Source organism: Mandrillus leucophaeus, unplaced genomic scaffold (genome assembly GCF_000951045.1).
Source record: "Mandrillus leucophaeus isolate KB7577 unplaced genomic scaffold, Mleu.le_1.0 Scaffold1095, whole genome shotgun sequence".
Classification (NCBI taxonomy): domain Eukaryota; kingdom Metazoa; phylum Chordata; class Mammalia; order Primates; family Cercopithecidae; genus Mandrillus; species Mandrillus leucophaeus.
The window spans coordinates 314172-335525 of record NW_012099154.1 but is presented as its reverse complement, the minus strand read 5'-3'; the positions used below and the strand labels follow the sequence as shown (position 1 = coordinate 335525).

The following is a 21354-nucleotide window of genomic DNA, read 5'->3' as shown; positions in this document are numbered from 1 at the left end:
TATTTTTTACTGTTGTATTATTATTTTTGTTGTCTTTTTCCTAAATATTTTTGATCCATGGTTGCTTGAATCTGAAGATGTAGAAGTTACAGATACAGAGGGCTGTATGTATATTATCTAAAATGTACAATTTCTAACAAAGACATAAGGAGGTAGGTAAAGAAACAGGAAATATTGCCCATGCCTTAGAAAAAACAAACAATAGAAACTGTAAGAGCAACCAGATGTCTGACTTAACTGAAAAATACTTTGAAAGAGCCATTACAAATATGTTCACAGAACTAAAGAAAAACATGATTATAGAAGTAAAAATGGCTATGAGGACAATATTACATCAAATAAAGATCAATAAAGAGATAGAAATTATTTTTTAAAAAGAGCCAAACAGAAAATCTGGAGGTTAAAAGTAAAGTCACTGAACTAAAAAATGCACTAGAGGGGTTCACATGTAGATCTGAACTGGCAGTCACAAGAAAGAATTCACAAATCTGAAAAATGATCAATAGAGGTTTATGTGAGCTAAAGAACAAAGAGAAGAAAGAATGAAGAAAAATTAACAGAGCTTCAGAGAAATGTGGGACATTAAATACACCAACATACATATAATGGAAGTACCAGAGGTGGGAAGAGAGAGAAAAAAAGAAATATTCAAAGAAATAACAGCTGAAAACTTTCCAAATGTATTGAAAAGCAGTAATATACATGTTTAAGAAGCTCAACAAATTACAAATAAGATAAACACAAAGATCATAAACAGATATATGTCAGTAAAAATGCTGAAATTCAAAGACAAAAAGAAAATCTTACATAGCAAGAGAAAAACAACATACCACTTACAAGGGAATTGCAATAAAGTTATGTAAGAGCTGACTTTCCAGAAGAAACAATGAAGCCAGCAGGCAGTTGGATAACACATTTGAAGTGAAAAAACAAAAACAAAAAAAACCCACCAACGAAGAATCCTATATTCAACAAAGCTAGCTTTCAAAAATGAAGAAAGACTTTACCAAATAAACAAATCTGCGAGAATGTGTTGCTAGCAGACCCACCTTACATGAGACACTAAAAGAAATTCTATGAATAGAAAGAATAAGGAAAAAGACAGTGATGTCTGCTCTTGACACTTCAATATTATACCAGAGGTTCAAGTCAGAGAAAATGGGCAAAAGAAAGAAAGAAAAAAAGCATCCAGATCGAAACAGAAGAAACTCTACCCCATTAAAAGATGACATGATCCTTTATATTATTTTTAAAAAAAAAAAAAGCATCCAGATTGAAACAGAAGAAACTCTACTCCATTTACAGACGACATGATCCTTTATACTATTAAAAAAAAAAAAAAAGCATCCAGATCCGAAATTGTGCCACAGCACTCCAGCCTGGGCCACAGAGCAAGACTCCGTTTCAAAAAGAAAAAAAAAAAAAAAACAACAACAAGGAATCCACTAAAAGATATTAGAACTAACAAATGAGACATGAGTTTGGAAAGGCTGCAGAATACAAAGTCAACACACAAAAATCTATAAATTAGCAATATACAATCTAAAAAGTTAAATTAACAATTGCATTCATAATAGCACCAAAAGAACAAAATAGGAGTAAATTTAACAAAAGAAATACAAAATGTATACTCTGAAAACTACAAAACATTGAAAGAAATTAAAGATCTAAATAGGAAAGCATACCATGCTCACAGATCAGAAGATTTAACATTGTTAAGATGACAATACTCCTCAAATTAATCTATAGATTCAATGCAACCTATATCAGAATCTCAGTTGACTTCTTCCTAGAAATTGACAAGCTAACTCCAAAATTCATATGGAATTTCAAGAGACTCAGGATAACCAAAACAATCTTTAAAAAAAAAAGAATTAAAAATCATAGACGGGAGCCCCAGCACGGTGGCTCCTGCCTGTAATTCCAGCACTTTGAGGGGCTGAGGCAGGTGGACCACCTGAGGTCAGGAGTTCGAGACCAGACTGGCCAACATGGTGAAACCGTCTCTACTAAAAATACAAAAATTAGCTGGCCATGGTGGTACGCAGCTGTCATCCCAGCTACTCAGGAGGCTGTGGCAGAATCGCTTGTACCCGAGAGGCAGAGGTTGCGGTGAGCTGAGATCGCACCGCTGCACTCTAGCCTGGGTGACAGAGCGAGACTCAGTCTCAAAAAAAAAGGAAGAAGGAGAGGACTCAAATGCTTCCTGATTTCAAAATTTACTACAAACCAATGGTAATCAAAACAGTATGGTACTGGCATAAGACATGTAGATCAATGGAACAGAATTGAAAGGCCAGAAATAAAACCATACAACTGCTTTTTGACAAAGATGCCAAGATCATTCAATGGGGGAAAAATAGTCCTTTAAAAAAATTCTGTTGGGACAAATGAAGAGATATGTGCAAAGGAATGAAGTGAGAGAGACCCTTACATCACACATATACAAAATTAACTCAAATGAATCAAACATTTATACTTAGAGGTAAAACTACCAAACTCTTAGGAAAAAACTTAGGGTAAATCTCTAACATGCTGGATTTGGCAAAGGATTCTTGGATATAACAATAAAAGCATGAGCAGCAAAAAGGAAATAGAAAAGTTAGATATCAAAAATTGCAGTATTTAATTTAATTTATTTATTTGAGACGGAGTCTTGCTCTGTCACCCAGGCTAGAGTGTAGTGGCGCAGTCTTGGCTCACTGCAACTTCTGCCTCCTGGGTTCAAGCAATTCTCCTGCCTCAGTCTTCTGAGTAGCTGGGATTACAGGTGCACATCATCACGCCTGGCTAATTTTTTTATTTGTAGAGATGGGTTTTCACCATGTCGGCCAGGCTGGTCTCAAACTCCTGACCTCAAGTGATCCACCTACCTTGACCTCCCAAAGTGCTGGGATTACAGGCGGGAGCCACTGAGCCCAGCTAACTGCTGTGTTTTAAAAGATACCATCAAGAAAGTAAAAAGACAATTCAGACAATGAGAAATAATACTTGCAAATTCCATATCTGAAGCAACTATACCATTTTACATTCCCACCAGCAGATATAAACTGTACCATTTTACATTCCCACCACTAGAAATAAAACCATACATGTACATGTAAAATGGTATAGATATATATATTGCTCAATGGTAAATAGACACATAACCCAATTTTAAAATGGGCAAAGGATCTGAATAGCCATTTTTTCAGGGAAAATATATAAAAGATCCAGTAAGCACATGAAAACACGCTAAACATCATTAGTTATCAGGTAAGTACACATCAAAACCACAGTGAAATATACTTTACACAAAGCAGACTGCCTAGAATCAGTAGTGTAAGAGAATAACAAGTGTTGGCATGGATGTAGAGAAACCGGAACCCTCATACACTGCTGGTGGGAATGTAAAATGGTACCGTTGCTTTGGAACACGTCAGTTTATCAAACAATTAAACACAGAATTAACATATGATCCTGAGATTCCACTCCTAGGTATATACACAAGAGAACTGAATACCAAAAAACTTGCATACAAATATTTTTAGCAGTATTATTCATAACAGCCAATAGGTGAAACAATCCAAATGCATATCAAAGGACAAACAGAAAAACAAAATGTGAATTTTAATTCGCCACAAAAAGGAATGAAGTACTGATACATGCTACAAGATGGATGAACCTTAAAAAGATTACATTAAGTTCAAGAAGCCAGTTACAAAAGACCATATATGATTTCTTTGATATCAAAGTTCAAAGTACGGAAATCTACAGACAGAAAATAATTAGTGGTTACTCGGGGTTGGGGGCAGGAAACTGAATGAATGGGTGCAAGGAGTAGTAGATCATCTTATGGGGTTTCCTTTTGAAGTGAAGTGTTCTAAAATCAATTGTTATCATGGCTGAACATATCTGTGAATATATTAAATAACATTACATTGTACATTTTAAATGTGTTCATTGAATGCTTAGTCGATTATATTTCAATAAAGTTCTTTAAGAAAAAAAAATTCCAGGTTGAGCACAGTGGCTCACACCTATAATCCCAATACTTTGGTAGGCCAAGGCAGGAGAATCACTTGAGGCCAGGTGTTTAAGACCAGTCTGGGCAACATGGCAAGACCCCAACTCTACAAAAAAATTTTTTAAAATTAGCCAGGTATGGTGGCATATGCTTGTAGTCTCACCTGAGGCTAAAGTGGCAGAATTGCCTGATGTACTTAAGCCTGGGCAACAGAGTGAGACCTTGTCTCTAAATAAATAAATAAAATTTAAACAAAAAATATTCCAGGGCATTAAAAAAAAAAAAACTTTCAAAATTCTTTCTTGGAAATACACATAATGCTCAAAGAAAAACCTGGCAAACACTGCACACAAAAAAGAAAATTACAGACTCAAATCACATTTGGTTATCAATATATTGTATTGTATAACTTCATACCAGTTTAAATTTCAAAAGACTTAAATACAAAAATTATAAACTGTGATGGAAAATCTGGAAGCATTAAAGACCACAATGATAAATTCAACTACATATAAACAAATAGTGTTTTGCACAGAAAGCCCCATAAAGTCAAACGACAAACAAATAAACTGGAAAAAAATCTGCAAATTATGAAATGCACAGAATGCCAATTATCCTGACAGTATGAGAATTCCCAGAAATTGATCCAATAGGAAAGTGGACAATGGATACAGATAGCACACAAAAAGTGAATTACAAAGGGCACTAAAACATATAGTTTCTCAAACTCACTCTCAGTAAGATAAATGAAAAATAAAAAAAATACTAACATCCCCTCGCCACCATCACACTGGCAAAAATCCAACTGCTTGAAAATATACCGGAGGGAAGGTGGCACTATAAGGAAACTGGGACTCATGTACATTACTGGTAGGAAAATAAATCGAAAATCCCGATAAGATGAAAACTTGGCAATATCTATCAAAACTGACATAGCAATCATACTTCTGGAAATTTATCCTACAGATACACTTACACACACAAAATTACATTATATAGGCTTGTTCACTGCATTTTGTTTGAATTTTAAAAAAAGAAAGACTGGAAACAACCTTACAGGGGATTCATTACATAAATTACGATTCAGGTATACTTTGTAGAGTTTACAGGTTCAGTTCCAGACCACTGAAATAAAGCAAATATCTCAACAGAGGAAGTCACATGAAAGTTTTGGTTTCCCAGTGCATATAAAAGTTATGTTTATACTATACTGTAGTCTATTATGTGTGCAATTGTATTATGTCTAAAAAAAAGTACATATCTTAAATTTAAAATACTTCATTGCTAAAAAATGCTAATGATCATCTGAGCCTTCAGAGAGGCATAATCTTTTTGCTGGTGGAGGGTCTTGTCTCAATATTGATGGCTGTTGACTGGTCAGGTTGGTGGATACTGAAGGTTGGGGTGGTTGCAGCATTTTCTTAAAGTAAGACAACAGTGAAATTGGCTGCATGGAGTGATTTTTCCTTCTGTAAAAGATTTCTTTGTAGCATGGAATGCTGTTTTACAACATTTTACCCACAGTAGAACTTCTTTGAAAATGGAAGTCAATCCTTTAAACTTGCCATTGCTTTATCAACTAAGTTTATATAGTACTCTAAATTGTTTGTTGTCATTTCAATAACATCCACAGGACAGGGCACTATTACTTCATTAGAAGATTCCATCTCAAGAAACCACATTCGTTGCTCATCCATGAGAAGCAACTCCTCATCTAGTCAAGTTTTATTATAAGACAGTTATTTCTCCCACTGAAGACCTGAACCACTCAAAGTCATCCATAGAGGTTGGAATCCACTTCCTCCAAGTTCCTATTCATGTTGATATTTTGACTTCCTCCCATGAATCAAAAATGTTCTGAATGCATCTAGGACAGTGAATCCTTTCCAGAAGATTGACTTTGCCCAAATCCATTAGAGAAATCATTATGGCAGCTGCAGCCTTACAAAATGCTTTTTTTTTTTTTTTTTTTTTTAAAGACAGAGTCAGCCAGGCTGGAATGCAGTGACACAATCATAGTTCACTGCAGTCTCATCCTCCTGGCTCAAGCAATCCTCCCACCTCAGCCTCCCAAGTAGCTGAGACTACAGGCATGAGCCACAGCATGCCTGGCTAATTTTTAGAAAAAATTTTTTTGTAGAGACAGGGTCTCACTATGTTGCCCAGACTGGTCTCAAACTCCTGGGCTCAAACAATCCACCTGCCTCAGCCTCCCAAAGTGCTGGGGCTGCAGGCATAAGCCACCACACCCAGCCAAAAATTTATTTCTTAAGACCTGAAAGTTGAAATTATTCCTTGTTTCATGGGCTGCACAATGGATGTTATGTTAGCAGGCATGAAAATAATAGTAATCTTGTACATCTCCATCAGGGCTCTTGGGTGACTAGGTGCATTGTCAGTGGGTAGTAACATTTTGATAGGAATCTTTTTGTTTTTTCCTGAGCAGTAGGTCTCAATAGTGGGCTTAAAACATTCAGTAAACCATGCTGTAAACAGATGTAGTGTCATCAGGCTTTTTTGTTTCATTTATAGAGCACAGGCAGAGTAGATTTAGCATCCTTTTTAAGGACCCCCCTAGCATTTTGCGAACGGTAAATGAACATCAGCTTCAACTTAAACTCAGCAACTGCATTAGTCCTTAACAAGAGAGTCGGCCTGCTCTTTGAAGCTTTGAAGCCAGGCATTGACTTCTTTATCTATGAAAGCCCTAGATGGCATCTTCTTCCACTAAAAGGCTATTTTGTCTACATTGAAAATCTGGTGTTTAGTGTAGCCACCTTCATCAACCATCTTAGGTAGATCTACTGGATAACTTGCTGCAGCTTCTCCATCAGCACTCGCTGTTTCATTTTGCACTTTCACATTCTGTAGACGGTTTCTTTCCTTAAATCTCATGAACCAACCTCTGCTAGCTTCCAACTTTTCTTCTGCAGATTCCTCATTCTTCTGGCCTTCATAGAAATGAAGTTTATTAACTGGCCTAAGTTCAATATCGTTGTGTCTTTGGAAACAAGCAGGCCCAAGGAGAGGGAGAGAGATGGGGGAATGTCCAGTTCATGAAGCAGTCAGAGCACACACAACATTTATTGATTAAGTACATCATCTTACACGAGCATGGTTTGTGGTGGCCCAAAACAATTATAATAGTAACATCAAAGATCACTGATCACCAATTAAAGTAACAGATATAATAATAATTTTAAAAAACTTTGAGTTATTGTGAGAATCATCAAAATGTGACACAGACATAACGTGAGCACACGTTGTTGGAAAAATGGTGCCTACAGACTTACTCAACATGGGGTTTCCACAAACGTTCAATTTGTAAAAAACACTTTGGGAGGCCAAGGAGGGCAGATCACCTGATGTCAGGAGTTTGAGACCAGCCTGGCCAACATGATGAAACCCTGTCTCAACTAAAAATACAAAAATAAGCCAGGTATGTTGGTGGGTGCCTATAATCCCAGCTACTCGGGAGGCTGAGGCAGGAAGAATTGCTTGAACCCATGAGGTAGAGGCTGCAGTGAACCAAGATTGCACCACTGCACTCCAGCCTGGGTAACAGAGCGAGACTCCATCTCAAAAAACCAAAAAACAAAAACAAACAGACAAACAAACAAAAAAACCCCGCTAGTACTGGGAAGCACAATAAAGCAAAGTGTAATAAAACAAGGTATACCTGTATCACTGAAGAATGAAGAAGCAATTTAATTTTATGTATGGACTATATTAAAAAGATCTCTAAGATACATTGTTAAAGGTCGGGGGGGAAAAGCAAGGTGCATGTGTTATGCTTTACAAGTGTGTAAAGGAGGGGAGGTATAAGAATCCATATTTAAATTTTCTTGTATATGTGGAGACTCTGACAATATATAAGAAACTAAGCTTTTCTTAATGGCAAGGGAGAACTAGACAGAGGACAAGGATAGAGGACAAGTTATTCACTCTTAACTTTTTATACTGGTCAGTTTTTAATGAATGCTTTCTCTATTCAAAAAAAAAAATATAGACCAGGTGCAGTGGCTCATGCCTATAATCTCAGTGATTTGGGATGCTGAGATGGGAGAATTGCTTTAGCTCGAGAGTTCAAGGTTACAGTCATTATGCTACTGCATTTCAGCCTGGGTGACAGAGCAAGACCCTGTCTCTAACAAAAAAATCAATAAACTGGCCGGGTTTGGTGGCTTATGCCTGTAATCCTAGATCTTTGGGAGGCCAAGGCAGGAGGACTGCTTGAAGCCAGGATTCAAGATCACCCTGGACTATAAAGCAAGACCCTATCTCTACAAAAATAGTAAAATTAGCTGAGTGTGGTGGAATACGCTTGTAGTCCCAGCTACTCTGAAGGTTGGGACAAGAGGATTGCTTGAGCCTAGGAGTTCAAGGCTGCAGTGAGCCATGATCACACCATTGCACTCTACCCTGGGTGACAGAGTAAGACCTTGCCTAAAATTAATTAATATAGTATAATGTAATAAGTCATTCACAAATTAAAATGCCACTGATACAGACCTTAGAAACTGGTACCTTGCAGAAATAGGAAGTATTATATTAAGTAATTAATATAATTACTTATAATCTATTAGATATGGTGAAATCTCCCTTTTTTACTAGAAAGATAAAATTATTTCAAATATAGAGTAATTTGCAGTGTAAAGGTCAAATGTGATAGGCAACACAAGTATTTTTTTGTATTGTTTTGGGTTTGTTTTTTTTTTTTTTTTTTTGAGATAGGCTCTCACTCTGTTGCCCAGGCTGGAGTACAGTGGTGTAGTCATAGCTCACTGCAACCTCAAACTTCTGGGCTCAAGCAATCCTCCTGCTCCCTCCCAAGTAGTTGGATTACAGGCGCATGCCACCATGCCTGGTTAATTTTTAAATTTTTTGTAGACACCAAAAATGGTCTCTATAAAAGAGGTCTTGTTATGTTGCCCAGGCTGGTCTCAAACTCCTGGCCTCACATGGCCAACACATGTATATTGTAATACCATAAGCAAACGCTAAGAAAACAGAACAAAACAATATACTTGAAAATAATATATATTAAGTCAAGGTGAAACCCTAAAAATTCTTCAAGTAAACTATAAATAGGCAAGAAAAAAGACACAAGAAATGAAACAAACAAAATAATAAAATGACGCATGTAACCACTACCATATCAAAATTACCTTAAATGTAAATGATCTAAATAATATCATTTAAAAGTTAAAGATTGGGGCTGGGTGCAGTGGCTCATGCCTGTAATCCCAGCACTTTGGGAGGCCGAGGTGGGCAGATCACGAGGTCAGGAGATCAAGACCATCCTGGATAACACGGTGAAACCCCGTCTCTACTAAAAACACAAAAAATTAGCTGGGTGTGGTGGCAGGCACCTGTAGTTCCAGCTACTCGGGAGGCTGAGGCAGGAGAATCGCTTGAATCTGGGAGCCTGAGGTTGTAGTGAGCTGAGATCGCGCCCCTGCATTTCAGCCTCGGTGACAGAGCAAGATTCCGTCTCAAAAAACAAAAAAAAGTTATAAGATTGGTTGACCGGATGCAGTGGCTCACACCTGTCATCTCAGCACTTTGGAAGGCTGATGTGGGCAGATCACTTGAGATCAGCATTTGAGACCAGCCTGGCCAGCATGGTGAAACCCTGTCTCTACTAAAAATACAAAAGTTACCTGCGTGTAGTGCAGTGCACCTGTAATCCCAGCTACCTGGGAGACTGAGGCAGGAGACTTGCTTAAACCCAGAAGGCGGAAGTTGCAGTGAGCCGAGATTGCACCACTGCACTCCAGCCTGGGTGATAAAGCGAGACTCCATCTCAAAAACAAAAACAGAAAGTTATTGGCAAAGTTGATATGAAAATATATAACTACACTGTATGCTGTCTACAAGAAACTCACTTCAAATACAACAATATAAGTAGGTTGAAAGTAACAGGATGGGAAAAAAAAATACACCATGCGAACATGAATAAAAAGAAAACAGGAGTGGCTATATTAATTACAGATAAAGTATACTTTACGAGGCAACAGAACTCACTCCGCTCCAGTCAATATAGTTATCTATTACATGCACTAAATATACTAATGCTGGCTAGTTACCATCATTTAGTTTATATGGCAGACTTTACAAGTTAAATTGGAATTAAATTTTAAGAGCGGAAATTTTTTAAAATCAGCCTTTATATTTAAAAAAATAGCGAATTAATTGGAGAAGAAAAGGAACACTACATAATGAGACAGGATCAACATACCAGGAAGACATAATGTTTCTAAATATGTAGCTATCAAACAATAGATACATCAAAATATAATACATGTAGCAAAAACTGAGAGAGCTGTTTTTGCAGTACAAGAATCCAACAATTAGTTGGGGACTTTAATACCCCACTCCCATCAACTGATAGAACTATTACGCAGAAAATTCAGCATAGATATAGGAGAACTGAACAACATAATCAACCAACAGAATCTAGTTAATATAAATATATAGAATACTCCACCCAACATCAGCAGCATAGATATTTTACAAGCACCATGGACCAACCACCAATGTAGAACATATTCTGGGTGAAAAAACAAACCTCAAGAAACATAAAAGAATTTAAATGATATAGAGTGTGTTTTCAGACCATAATGAAATCAAACTCGAAATCAATAGCAAAACAAACAAAAAAACAAACCCAGAAAAATCTCCATTAGAAATTAAGCAATACGATTCTAAATAATCCATGGGTCAAAGAAGAAGTCTTACACAAAAAAATGAATAAAAATGAAAACAGCACATATTAAAATATGTGGAATGCAGCTAACACAGTGCTGAGAGAAATTTGTGACAAATATCTTTACATAGATGGAATTAAATGCTAAGTAATTAGTAAAGACAGTATGTCTTGAATCAATAATTTAAGTTCACACCTCAAGAAATTAGAAGAGCAAAATAAACCCAAAGAAAGTAGGTCAGAAATAATAAAGATAACAAAATTAAAAACAGAAAAGCAAAGGAAAAAAATCAATGAAACAAAAATCTAATTCTTAAAAAATTCAATAAATTTTTGAATGCAATAAATAGCAAGTCTGACAAAGAAAGAGAAGATACAAACCACTAATATCAGAAATGAAAAAGGACATTAATATTGGTCCTGTAGCCATGAAAAGAATAATAAGGAATTACTACAAATTTACACTAAAAAATTTGACAACTTAGAAGAAATGGATCAATTCCTCAAAACCACAAACTATCAAAACCGAGATGAAACAGATAATCTGAAAAGTCCCATAACTAATAAAGAAATGGAAATCATCAATTAAAACCTTCTAAAAACAGAACTCTCCGGGCCCAGATGGCTTCACTGGAGAATTCTACTGAACATTTAAAGAATTAACATCAATCTTACACAGTCTTTTCCAAAAAACAGAAAGGAAATAAATACTTCCAAACTCATTTTATGAGGCCAGTATTACCCTGACCAGAATCAGACAAAGGCAGTATAAAATAAGGACACTATGGCCGGGCACAGTGGCTCACACCTGTAATCTCAGCACTTTGGAAGGCTGAGGCAGGTGGATCACCTAAGGTCGGCAGTTTGAGACCAGCCTGACCAATATGGAGAAACTCCGTTTCTACTAAAAATACAAAATTAGCTGGGTGTGGTGGCCCATGCCTGTAATCCCAGCTACTCAGGAGGCTGAGGCAGAAGAATAGCTTGAATCCAGGAGATGGAGGTTGCGGTGAGCCAAGATCGCGCCATTGCACTCCAGCCTGGGCAATAAGAGCAAAACTCTGTCTCAAAAAACAAAACAAAACAAAAGCAATAAGAATACTACAGACCAAAATGTCTCATGAATAGTGAGACAAATTGAATCCAGCAATGTATTTAAAAAATTATATATCATGACCAAGTGGGATTTATTTCAAATACGCAAGGCTGGTTTAACAGAAAATCAATCAATATAATCCAGCATATCAATAGACTAAACAAGAAAAAACTTAACTGAACAGAAAAAGCACTTGACAAAATCTAACACTCACTCATGATAAAAACTCCCCAAAAACTAGTAGTAGAAGTGCACTCTGTCAACCGGATAAAGAGCATCTATAAAAAGCCTACAGCTGGTATCATACTTAATGGTGAAATACTGAATGTTTTCTCCTTAAGATTAGGAACAAAGCAAGGATGTCCACTGCCCTCACTCTTTTTCATTCAGCATAGTATTGGAAGTTCTTGTCAATAAAATAAAACAAGAAAAAGAAATAAACAGTATATTGATTGGAAAAGAAGAAATAAAACTGTCCCTATTTACAGATGACACAGTTGTGTACACAGAAAATCCCAAGAAATCTATGTAAATACTTTGAGAACTAACAAGTGAGTTCAGCAAGGTCAAAGGATACAAGATCAACACTATTTTTATATACTAACAAAAAACATGTAGAAATTGAAATTAAAATCATAATACCAATTATAATCACGCCAAGAAAATGAAATGCTTAGGTACAAATCTAACAAAACATACACAGAATCTATATGCTGAAAGCTGTAAAACATTGTTGAAAAAGTCAAAGACCTAAATAAATGAAGAGACATACCGTGTTCTTGGACTGACAGACTCAAAAAACTGGTGAATAAAGAAGAATTACCATATCTTATAAACATTTTCCAGTTACCTGACTCCTGTTTGATTTGGATGGTAGGTTTAATACCAGGTGGCAAAGGAGACTGCTGAGGCTGTTGCTGATGAGATACAGGAGAAGGTTGGGCCACTTGTTGCTGTGTCTGCTGTTGCACTTGATATAACTGCTGCTTAGGAGACTGTTGATGTTGTTTAGGAAACTGCGCAAGAATCTGAGTTGGAGCACTCACTAAGCTTTTGGGGGAAGGAAGTCTGGTTGATGCCATTTTGATTGCTGATGTAGATACACCTGTAGAAAAGGAGTAAGGGAAAAGAGAATTTGATAGGAAAGCAAAATTAAAGTTACTTCTGGTTATCATAGTAGGTAATAGTTTAAAGACTAGGGAAATCAACAAAAAGTACAATTTATTAAGCACCTAGTAAGTGTCAGATAAAATGTGTGGCACCTTACATATATGATATCTAGTCCTCAAACTCTGCAAGGGAAGTAACCATTGTTCTCAGATTTTAAAAACGAACTGATTTTCCCTTGGTGAAGAGTGAGAATGAAAGAAACAAATTATCAGACAGGATGTTCCCAGACCTGTCTCTTAACAGATTTTCTATTAGAAAATGTAGGTTCTCAATGTGAATAATATAAGAAAAAAGCAATTTTATTAATTTTTCCATCTTATTTATATGTTATATATTTTCAAATATTATTTTTCAGGTACTAATCAGTCAATTTAAACATAGTATCCATGAAATAACTCACATTCATCTTTTGAACAAGATAAACTCATTTCCTTTTCTCTGAGAATGGTAAAGAGGAAAAAAAATTTTAAATAAAAACAGAAAAAGTCATTTCTTAAGAACTCTGAATCATTAAATAATCACACAAAAAGTTGTAAATGGGCATACTCAACATATCCACAGCAAAAAGATTCTGATGATATGAGGTTCTTTTCAGTGGGATTCTAATATTAGCAAGCACACATAGGTAAGGAGTACTAGTAACTCACTAAAGATGTATGAGTTTCAGATATTCTTCCCTCTCCCAGTTTTTTCATCTGTAATTTTTCTGAATTCATCAACTATCTAAAAGGACTATTATCCATCAATAAGTTAATATTCTGAACTGAGAGAACCTGGAATATAACTCATCATATTAACTTTTTAAGCATGCTGAAACGATAAAAAGAAACTAACAGCCTAATTCTCAAGTATTTAGGATGTTTTTCACACCTTCCTCTACCACATCCCCACCATGACACACACACTGTCTTACAGAAAAGGTTTTAAATAATATCACGTTCATATGTACAATGTCTCTAGAGAATGATAAAGATGGAGGATGAAACTTGAGAAGTCATTATGACTCTCTAGACCTCAGCATCCTCATTTGTTGAATTTTTCCTTGCCCTGTGTCTCTAAGAGCTGTTGCGCAGATCAAGATCAATCACAGACTGAGGGACACTTTGAAAGGAGACAAGAAGGCCAGGCATGGCAGCATGTACCTGTAGTCCCAGCTACTGAGGAGGCTGAGGTGGGAGGATCCCTTGAGCATAGGAGTTATAGACTGCAGTGAGCCATGATCATGCCATTATACTCCAGCTTACGTGCCAGAGTGAGACCCCCATCTCTTAAAAAAAAAAAAAGAAGAAGAAGAAGAACTCAGCTGGGCTGAGGTAGGAGTATGCAGATGTCAGAACCTGAGAGGAATGAGGACAGCATCTGCATAGGAGAGGAGGCAACAGCAGCAATGATGTGAGATTGGTTACATATCAGGAAACTGATAAATCAGTATATTCAAGAGAATAGAAGTTAGGTTTTTCACTATCAAAGAGAGAGAGGAAACAAATTAACATGCAATGTTTGATTGAAATTGGATGTATCACTATGAACTCAGCTTTTAATATATGAAAATACAGATGTACATGTGTTCACACACACACACACACACACACACGCCCCCAGCAATGAGCATATCCAGCACCCATCTCTTAGCTTCTAATTATTACTTTGTACTATAAGAAACCAAGACTTCTTGAAAAAATGACTGATTCCAAGGCTGGAGTAGGAAAAGTATAAGATGAACCTGGTAAACCTAAAAGACATGTTTTCCCCTCTTTTGTAATTTCTTTAAAAGAAAATCACCTGTTTGAAGCAAAAAAATTAAGGCAATGTGAAGTTTATAAATATATATAGAATTAAAGTGTATGACAACCATAACACAAGGAAGGGAGAGAGGAAACAGAAGTACTCTTTTAAGATTCTAACACAATAGATGAAATGGTATATTATTTCAAGGTAGACTGTTATACATTGAAAATGCACACTGTAAGCTCTAAAGCTGGATTCTCAACCAATAGTAATTTTTCTGCCTCTCCTCATCCCACAGGATATCTGACAATCACTGGAGACATTTTTTATTTTCATAACAGAGGTGAGGGGGCATATGCTACCGGCACCTAGTGGGTAGAGGTCAGGTCTATAATGCACAGGTCAGCCTCAAGAACAAAAAATTATCTGGTCCAAAATGTCAACAATATGGAGGTTGAAAACCCTTCTCTAGAGCAACTTTTTTTTTTTTAAGTGTAGCTACCGAGTGGAGGAAATAAAATGGAATCCTTTAAAAAAAAAATCAATAAATCTAAAAGAAGACTGGAAAAGAGAGGAAAAGGAACAAGGAACATGACAAATAAAAACAATTGTCAAGATGACAGACTTAGCCGGGCGCAGTGGCTCACGCCTGTAATCCCAGCACTTTGGGAGGCCGAGGCAGGCGGATCACGAGGTGACTGGAGTTTGAGACCAGCCTGGCCAACACGGTGAAACCCCCACTCTACTAAAAATACAAAAATTAGCCAGGCGTGGTGGTGCACGCCCGTAATCCCAGCTACTCAGGAGGCTGAGGCAGGAGAATTGCTGGAACCTAGGAGGCGGAGGTTGCAGTGAGCCAAAATCACGCCACTGCACTCCAGCCTGGGTGATAGACCAAGACTCCGTCTCAAAAAAAAAAAAAAAAAAAAGATACATCAGGCAAACAGTAATCATAAGAAAGCTGGAGTGGCTATATTAACATCAGAAAAGGCGGACATGGAAACACTGGTGATAACATCAAGGGTTACCAGAGATAAAGAGGAATGGTTCATAATGAAAAGGGGGTTAATTCACCAGGAAGACACAATAATCCTAAGTGTATGTGTATAAAAACTGACAGAATTAAAGAGAGAAATGTACAAAGCCATAAATATAGCTAGAGATTTTTATACTTCTCTTTCAGTAACTGACAAACAAGTAGACCAAAAAAAAAAAAAAAGTGAAAACAAGAAGAATCTGATCAAGTCTATCAATGAAGTAACATGGACATGCACAGAACCAAATGAAAAGTCAATTGTTCTAAAACCATTTACTAAATAATCAAATGCAGCATACACTCTTGGTTGCCTGTCTAATTTCCTTTCTCCTCTGCCCTCCTCTTTTCTAATAGAACCTGTTTTCTTTCCTGAAGAATCCACAAGGCATTGGCATATACTTTCAGAGGGCTGGCCCTAAGCCAGTCATACAGGCAATTCCTAATTGATCTAAGCTAGTCATGGTGGCCCCATTACTTTTGCAAAGAACTAGTTTAGGTAGGACATATGACACAGTTTTGGCCAGCATACCATAAAGAGAATCTCATGGAAGACTTCTGGGAAAGATTTTTTCTTTCCTAAGATAGACCCACAGAAGGGGATTGTCTCTTTTTTCTCTCACATTGTCACAGCTGGATGTAGTACCTGAAATGTACTCAACTTGCCCAGGATGAGAATTACCCAAGAAAAAAGCCAATATACCAAGAAAAGCAAAGAGAAAGGTGAAAATAAATTCCTTGATGGCTCAAAACTTGAGCCTCCCTTCTGGACTTCTGGTTTTGTGAGATAATAAATTTTATTGTGAAAAACCAATCACTCGATCAATGCAGATTTATGTAAAGATATTCATTCAATCACATCATATTTTGCAAGTAAGTTTAGATATTAACAATCCATATAAGAATCTCCAGATCTAGCTAAAAAATAAAAAAGCATAAATAATCCATGGACTCTGTAACAATAACTTTATTAAACTTTGTTTTTGTTTTTGAGACAGTCTTGTTTTAATGCCCAGGCTAGAGTGCAGTGGCACAATCACAGCTCAATGCAGCCTCCAAATCCTGGGCTCAAGCAGTCCTCCTGACTCAGGCTTCCTGAGTAGCTAGGACTACAGGTGCATACCACCATGCCTGGCTAATTTTTGTATTTTTTGTAGAGATGAGGTCATGCTACGTTGCCCAGGCTGATGTTGAACTCCTAGCTTCAAACAACCCTCCCTCTTTGGCCTCCCAAAGTGCTGGGATTACAGGCATGAACCAATGTACCCAGCCTAAATTTATGAAACATTTAAATGCACACAAAAAAATGGGCTACTGTGAATATCACTGAAACAAAGATATTAATGTTTGTTTCTCCATGTTTGGAAGAACCTTGGTTCAGGCTACACTGGTAATTTTGAATAAATACGAAATACTCAGAGTTTTTAACATGAGCCCTAGAGAAATATGAAGTTCAAAGAACATTTTTGAAAAAGCCATGTAAGTGAAGGGGAAAGATAATGCATAAATGTTAAAAACATTACCTGTGTTTTGTGTTATACCCATAGATATTAAAGAAAAAAATCAGGTGTAAAATGATATAAAGTTTGAGTATCACTTATCCAAAATGTTTGGGATGAGAAGTGTTTCATATTTTGAATCTTTTCCAGATTTGGGAATATCTCCATAGGCATAACAAGGTATCTCGGGAATGTGACCCAAGTCGAAACATGAAAATCATTTATATTTCACACAAACCTTATACACAGCCTGAAGATAAACTTACACTTATTTACATGTAAGTATCTAACAGTAAAAAAATATTACATACTACTGATACAGTTAAAAAATAATTATGTTCAGGGTAACCTAGCAGCACAGTAGTATCACCGGAACACAGTAGTATCACCGGAATCAGCTGTTAAACAAGAGCAAGAACAAATGAAGACAGGCTTTCAGTCTACATCTGATGTTGTGTTTTGATTAAAAGGCTACTGTATCCTGTTTCTATTTCTGTGTTTGTTTTTAGGTAATAAGAAGCATCAGAAGCAGATGAGAGACCAGGAGACTCTGCGATCTCTGCTCACTGCAAGCTCCGCCTCCTGGGTTCACGCCATTCTCCTGCCTCAGCCTCCTAAGTAGCTGGGACTACAGGCACCCACCACCATGCCCAGCTAATTTTTTGTATTTTGTTTAGTAGAGTTGGGGTTTCACCATGTTAGCCAGGATGGTCTCCATCTCCTGGACAAATGATCCGCCTGCCTCGCCTCCCAAAGTGCTGGGATTACAGGCTTGAGCCACCGCACCCAGCCTCATCTGTCTCATTAACAACAGTTTTTGCTTTAGAATTTTCTCTCTGATTGTATAAACTGACATGATTTCTTACTCTGTTATAAATGAACACTGCTCTAGTCCTTCAGTAAGATCATCACACATTTTCACCATGTCATGTATAGGCCTTTTTTCTGCAGTGTTAATGTCATCTTCATCATCACTATTATGACCACCTTGATTCAGATCTATTTTGGCTATTTCACTATCAGTCAACTGGAGTAACTGGAGCCTCATTATGATGTTAAAAACTTCTTAAATATCCACTTCAGCCACCTTCCAGACAGACTCTGAAGGTATATTTTTTTTGCAAATATTAGGAGAGGTCAGACATCATTTTTTTTCTAATCTGACATACAAGATCCTTCAAAGTCACTACTTTGATCATAATCACTAAACATAGTCCCAGGTCAGAGGTTGTGCCAGGCATGCACAACTGTGTTTTTAGATACTATGTTCCAAGCACTGGCAACAGCATATATGGTATCCTTCAATTTAAAGTCTTGTTGAAAATCTTCCACATTCATGCCTCTGTTCACTGCTGTTATGTTAGCATGCTGTTCAAGAAAGCATTTTTTTTTATTACTATATTTTAGGTTCTGGGACAGATGTGCAGAACATGCAGGTTTGTCACATAGGTATACACACGCCATGGTGCTTTGCTGCACCCAACAACCTGTCATCTACATTAGTTATTTCTCCTAATGCTATGCCTCCCCTTTCCCCCTACCCCCCAATAGGCCCCAGTGTTGTGATGTTCCCCTCCCTGTGTCCATGTGTTCTCATTGCTCAACTCCACTTATGAGTGAGAACATGTAGTGTTTGGTTTTCTGCTCCTGTGTTAGTTTGCTGAGAATGATGGCTTCCAGCTTCATCCATGTTCCCGCAAAGGACATGAAATCATCATCTTTTACGGCTGCATAGTATTCCATGGTGTATATGTGCCACACTTTTTTTATCCAGTCTACCACTGATGGGCATTTGGTGTGGTTCCAAGTCTTTGCTACTGTGAACAGGGCTGCAGTAAACATACATGTGCATGCGTCTTTATAGAAGAATGATGTATAATCCTTTGGGTATATGCCCGGTAATGGGATTGCTGAGTCAAATGGTATTTCTGGTTCTAGATCCTTGAGGAATCGCCACACCGTCTTCCACAATCATTGAACTAATTTACACTCCCACCAACAGTATAAAAGTGTTCCGATTTCTCCACATTGACTTCCTCTCTTCCTATTTGAATACCCTTTGTTGAATACCCTTTTATTTCTTTCTCTTGCCTGATTGCCCTAGCCAGAACTTCCAATACTATATTGACTAGGAGTGGTGAGAGAAGGCATTCTTGTCCTGTGACGATTTTCAACGGGAGTGCTTCCAGCTTTTGCCCATTCAGTATGATATTGGCTGTGGGTTTGTCATAAATAGCTCTTATTTTGAGATACATTCCATCAATACCTAGTTTATTGAGAGCTTTTAGCATGAAGGGGTGTTGAATTTTATCAAAGGCCTTTTCTGTATCTATTGAGATAAGCATGTGGTTTTTGTCATTGGTTCTGTCTATGTGATGGATTACGTTTATTGATTTGCATATGTTGAACCAGCCTTGCATCCCAGGGATAAAGCCAGTTTGTGGTTGATAAGTTTTTTGATGTGCTGTTGGATTCAGTTTCCCAGTATTTTATTGAGGATTTTTTCATTGATATTCATCAGGGATATTGGCCTGAAATTTTCTTTTTGTTGTGTCTCTGCTGGGTTTTGGTATCAGAATGATGCTGGCCTCATAAAATGAGTTACAAAGGAGTCTCTCTTTTTCTATTGTTTGGAATAGCTTCAGAAGGAATGGTACCTGCTCCTCTTTGTACCTCTGGTAGAATTTGGCTGTGAATCTGTCTGGTCCTGGGCTTTTTTTGGTTGGTAGGCTATTAATTACTGCCTTAGTTTCACAACTTGTTATTGGTCTATTCAGGGATTTGACTTCTTCCTGGTTTAGTCTTGGTAGGGAGTATGTGTCCAGGAATTTATCCATTTCTTCTAGTTTTTTTTTTTTTTTTGAGCGGAGTTTCGCTCTTGTTACCCAGGCTGGAGTGCAATGGTGCAGTCTCCACAACCTCCACCTCCCAGGTTCAAGCAATTCTCCTGCCTCAGCCTCCCGAGTAGCAGGGATTACAGGCATGTGCCACCATGCCTGGCTAATTTTTTGTATTTTTAGTAGAGACGGGGTTTCTCCATGTTGGTCAGGCTGGTCTCAAACTCCTGACCTCAGGTGATCCACCCGTCTTGGCCTCCCAAAATGCTGGGATTACAGGCATGAGCCACCGCGCTTGGCCTTCTTCTAGATTTTCAAGTTTATTTGCGTAGAGGTGTTTATAGTATTCTCTGATAGTAGCTTGTATTTCTGTGGGATCAGTGGTAATAACCTCTTTATCATTTTTTATTGTGTCTATTTGATTCTTCTCTCTTTTCTTCTTTATTAGTCTGGCTAGTTGTCTTTCTATCTTGTTAATCTTTTCAAAACAGCAGCTCCTGGATTCATTGATTTTTTCAAGGGTTTTTTATGTCTCTATGTCCTTCAGTTCTCCTCTTAGTTATTTCTTGACTTCTGCTAGCTTTTGAATTTGTTTGCTCTTGCTTCTCTAGTTCTCTTAATTATGATGTTAGGGTGTCAATTTTAGATCTTTCCTGCTTTCTCCTGTGGACAGTTAGTGCTACAAATTTCCCTCTAAACACTGCTTTAGCTGTGTCCCAGAGATTCTGGTATGTTGTGTCTTTGTTCTTATTGGTTTCAAAGAACTTATTTATTTCTGCCTTAATTTTGTTATTTACCCAGTAGTCACTCAGGAGCAGTTCAGCAGAAACTGCACTCAGTTGTTCAGTTTGCATGTAGTTGTGCGGGTTTGAGTGAGTTTCTTAATCCTGAGTTGTAATTTGATTGCACTGTGGTCTGAGAGACTGTTACGATTTCTGTTCTTTTGCATTTGCTGAGAAGTGTTTTACTTCCAATTATGTGGTCAATTTTAAAATGAGTGTGATATGATGCTGAGAAGAATGTATATTCTGTTGATTTGGGGTGGAGAGTTCTGTAGATGTCTATTAGGTCCACTTGGTTCAAGGCTGAGTTCAAGTCCTGAATATCCTTGTTAATTTTCTGTCTCGTTGATCTGTCTAATATTGACAGTGGGGTGTTAAAGTCTCCCACTATTATTGTGTGGGAGTCTAAGTCTCTTTGTAGGTCTCTAAGATCTTGCTTTATGAATCTGGGTGCTCCTGTATTGGGTGCATATATATTTAGGATAGTTAGCTCT

At 37.2% G+C, this 21354-nt stretch overlaps 1 protein-coding gene across 5 annotated transcripts in view; it reads right to left on the bottom strand.

The window, feature by feature from the left end:
* LOC105546240 (chromosome unknown open reading frame, human C11orf30) overlaps positions 1–21354 on the bottom strand; it is a 104520-nt gene that overhangs the window by 43551 nt on the left and 39615 nt on the right. For 4 of the 5 annotated variants that reach the window (XM_011989373.1, XM_011989386.1, XM_011989380.1 and 1 more), the window contains one exon: positions 12662–12916. The exons of the other annotated variant lie outside the window; for it this stretch is intronic. In XM_011989373.1, coding sequence (XP_011844763.1) covers positions 12662–12916 — 255 coding nt within the window. The remainder of the gene's footprint in view (positions 1–12661; positions 12917–21354) is intronic. 5 annotated transcript variants of the gene reach the window in all.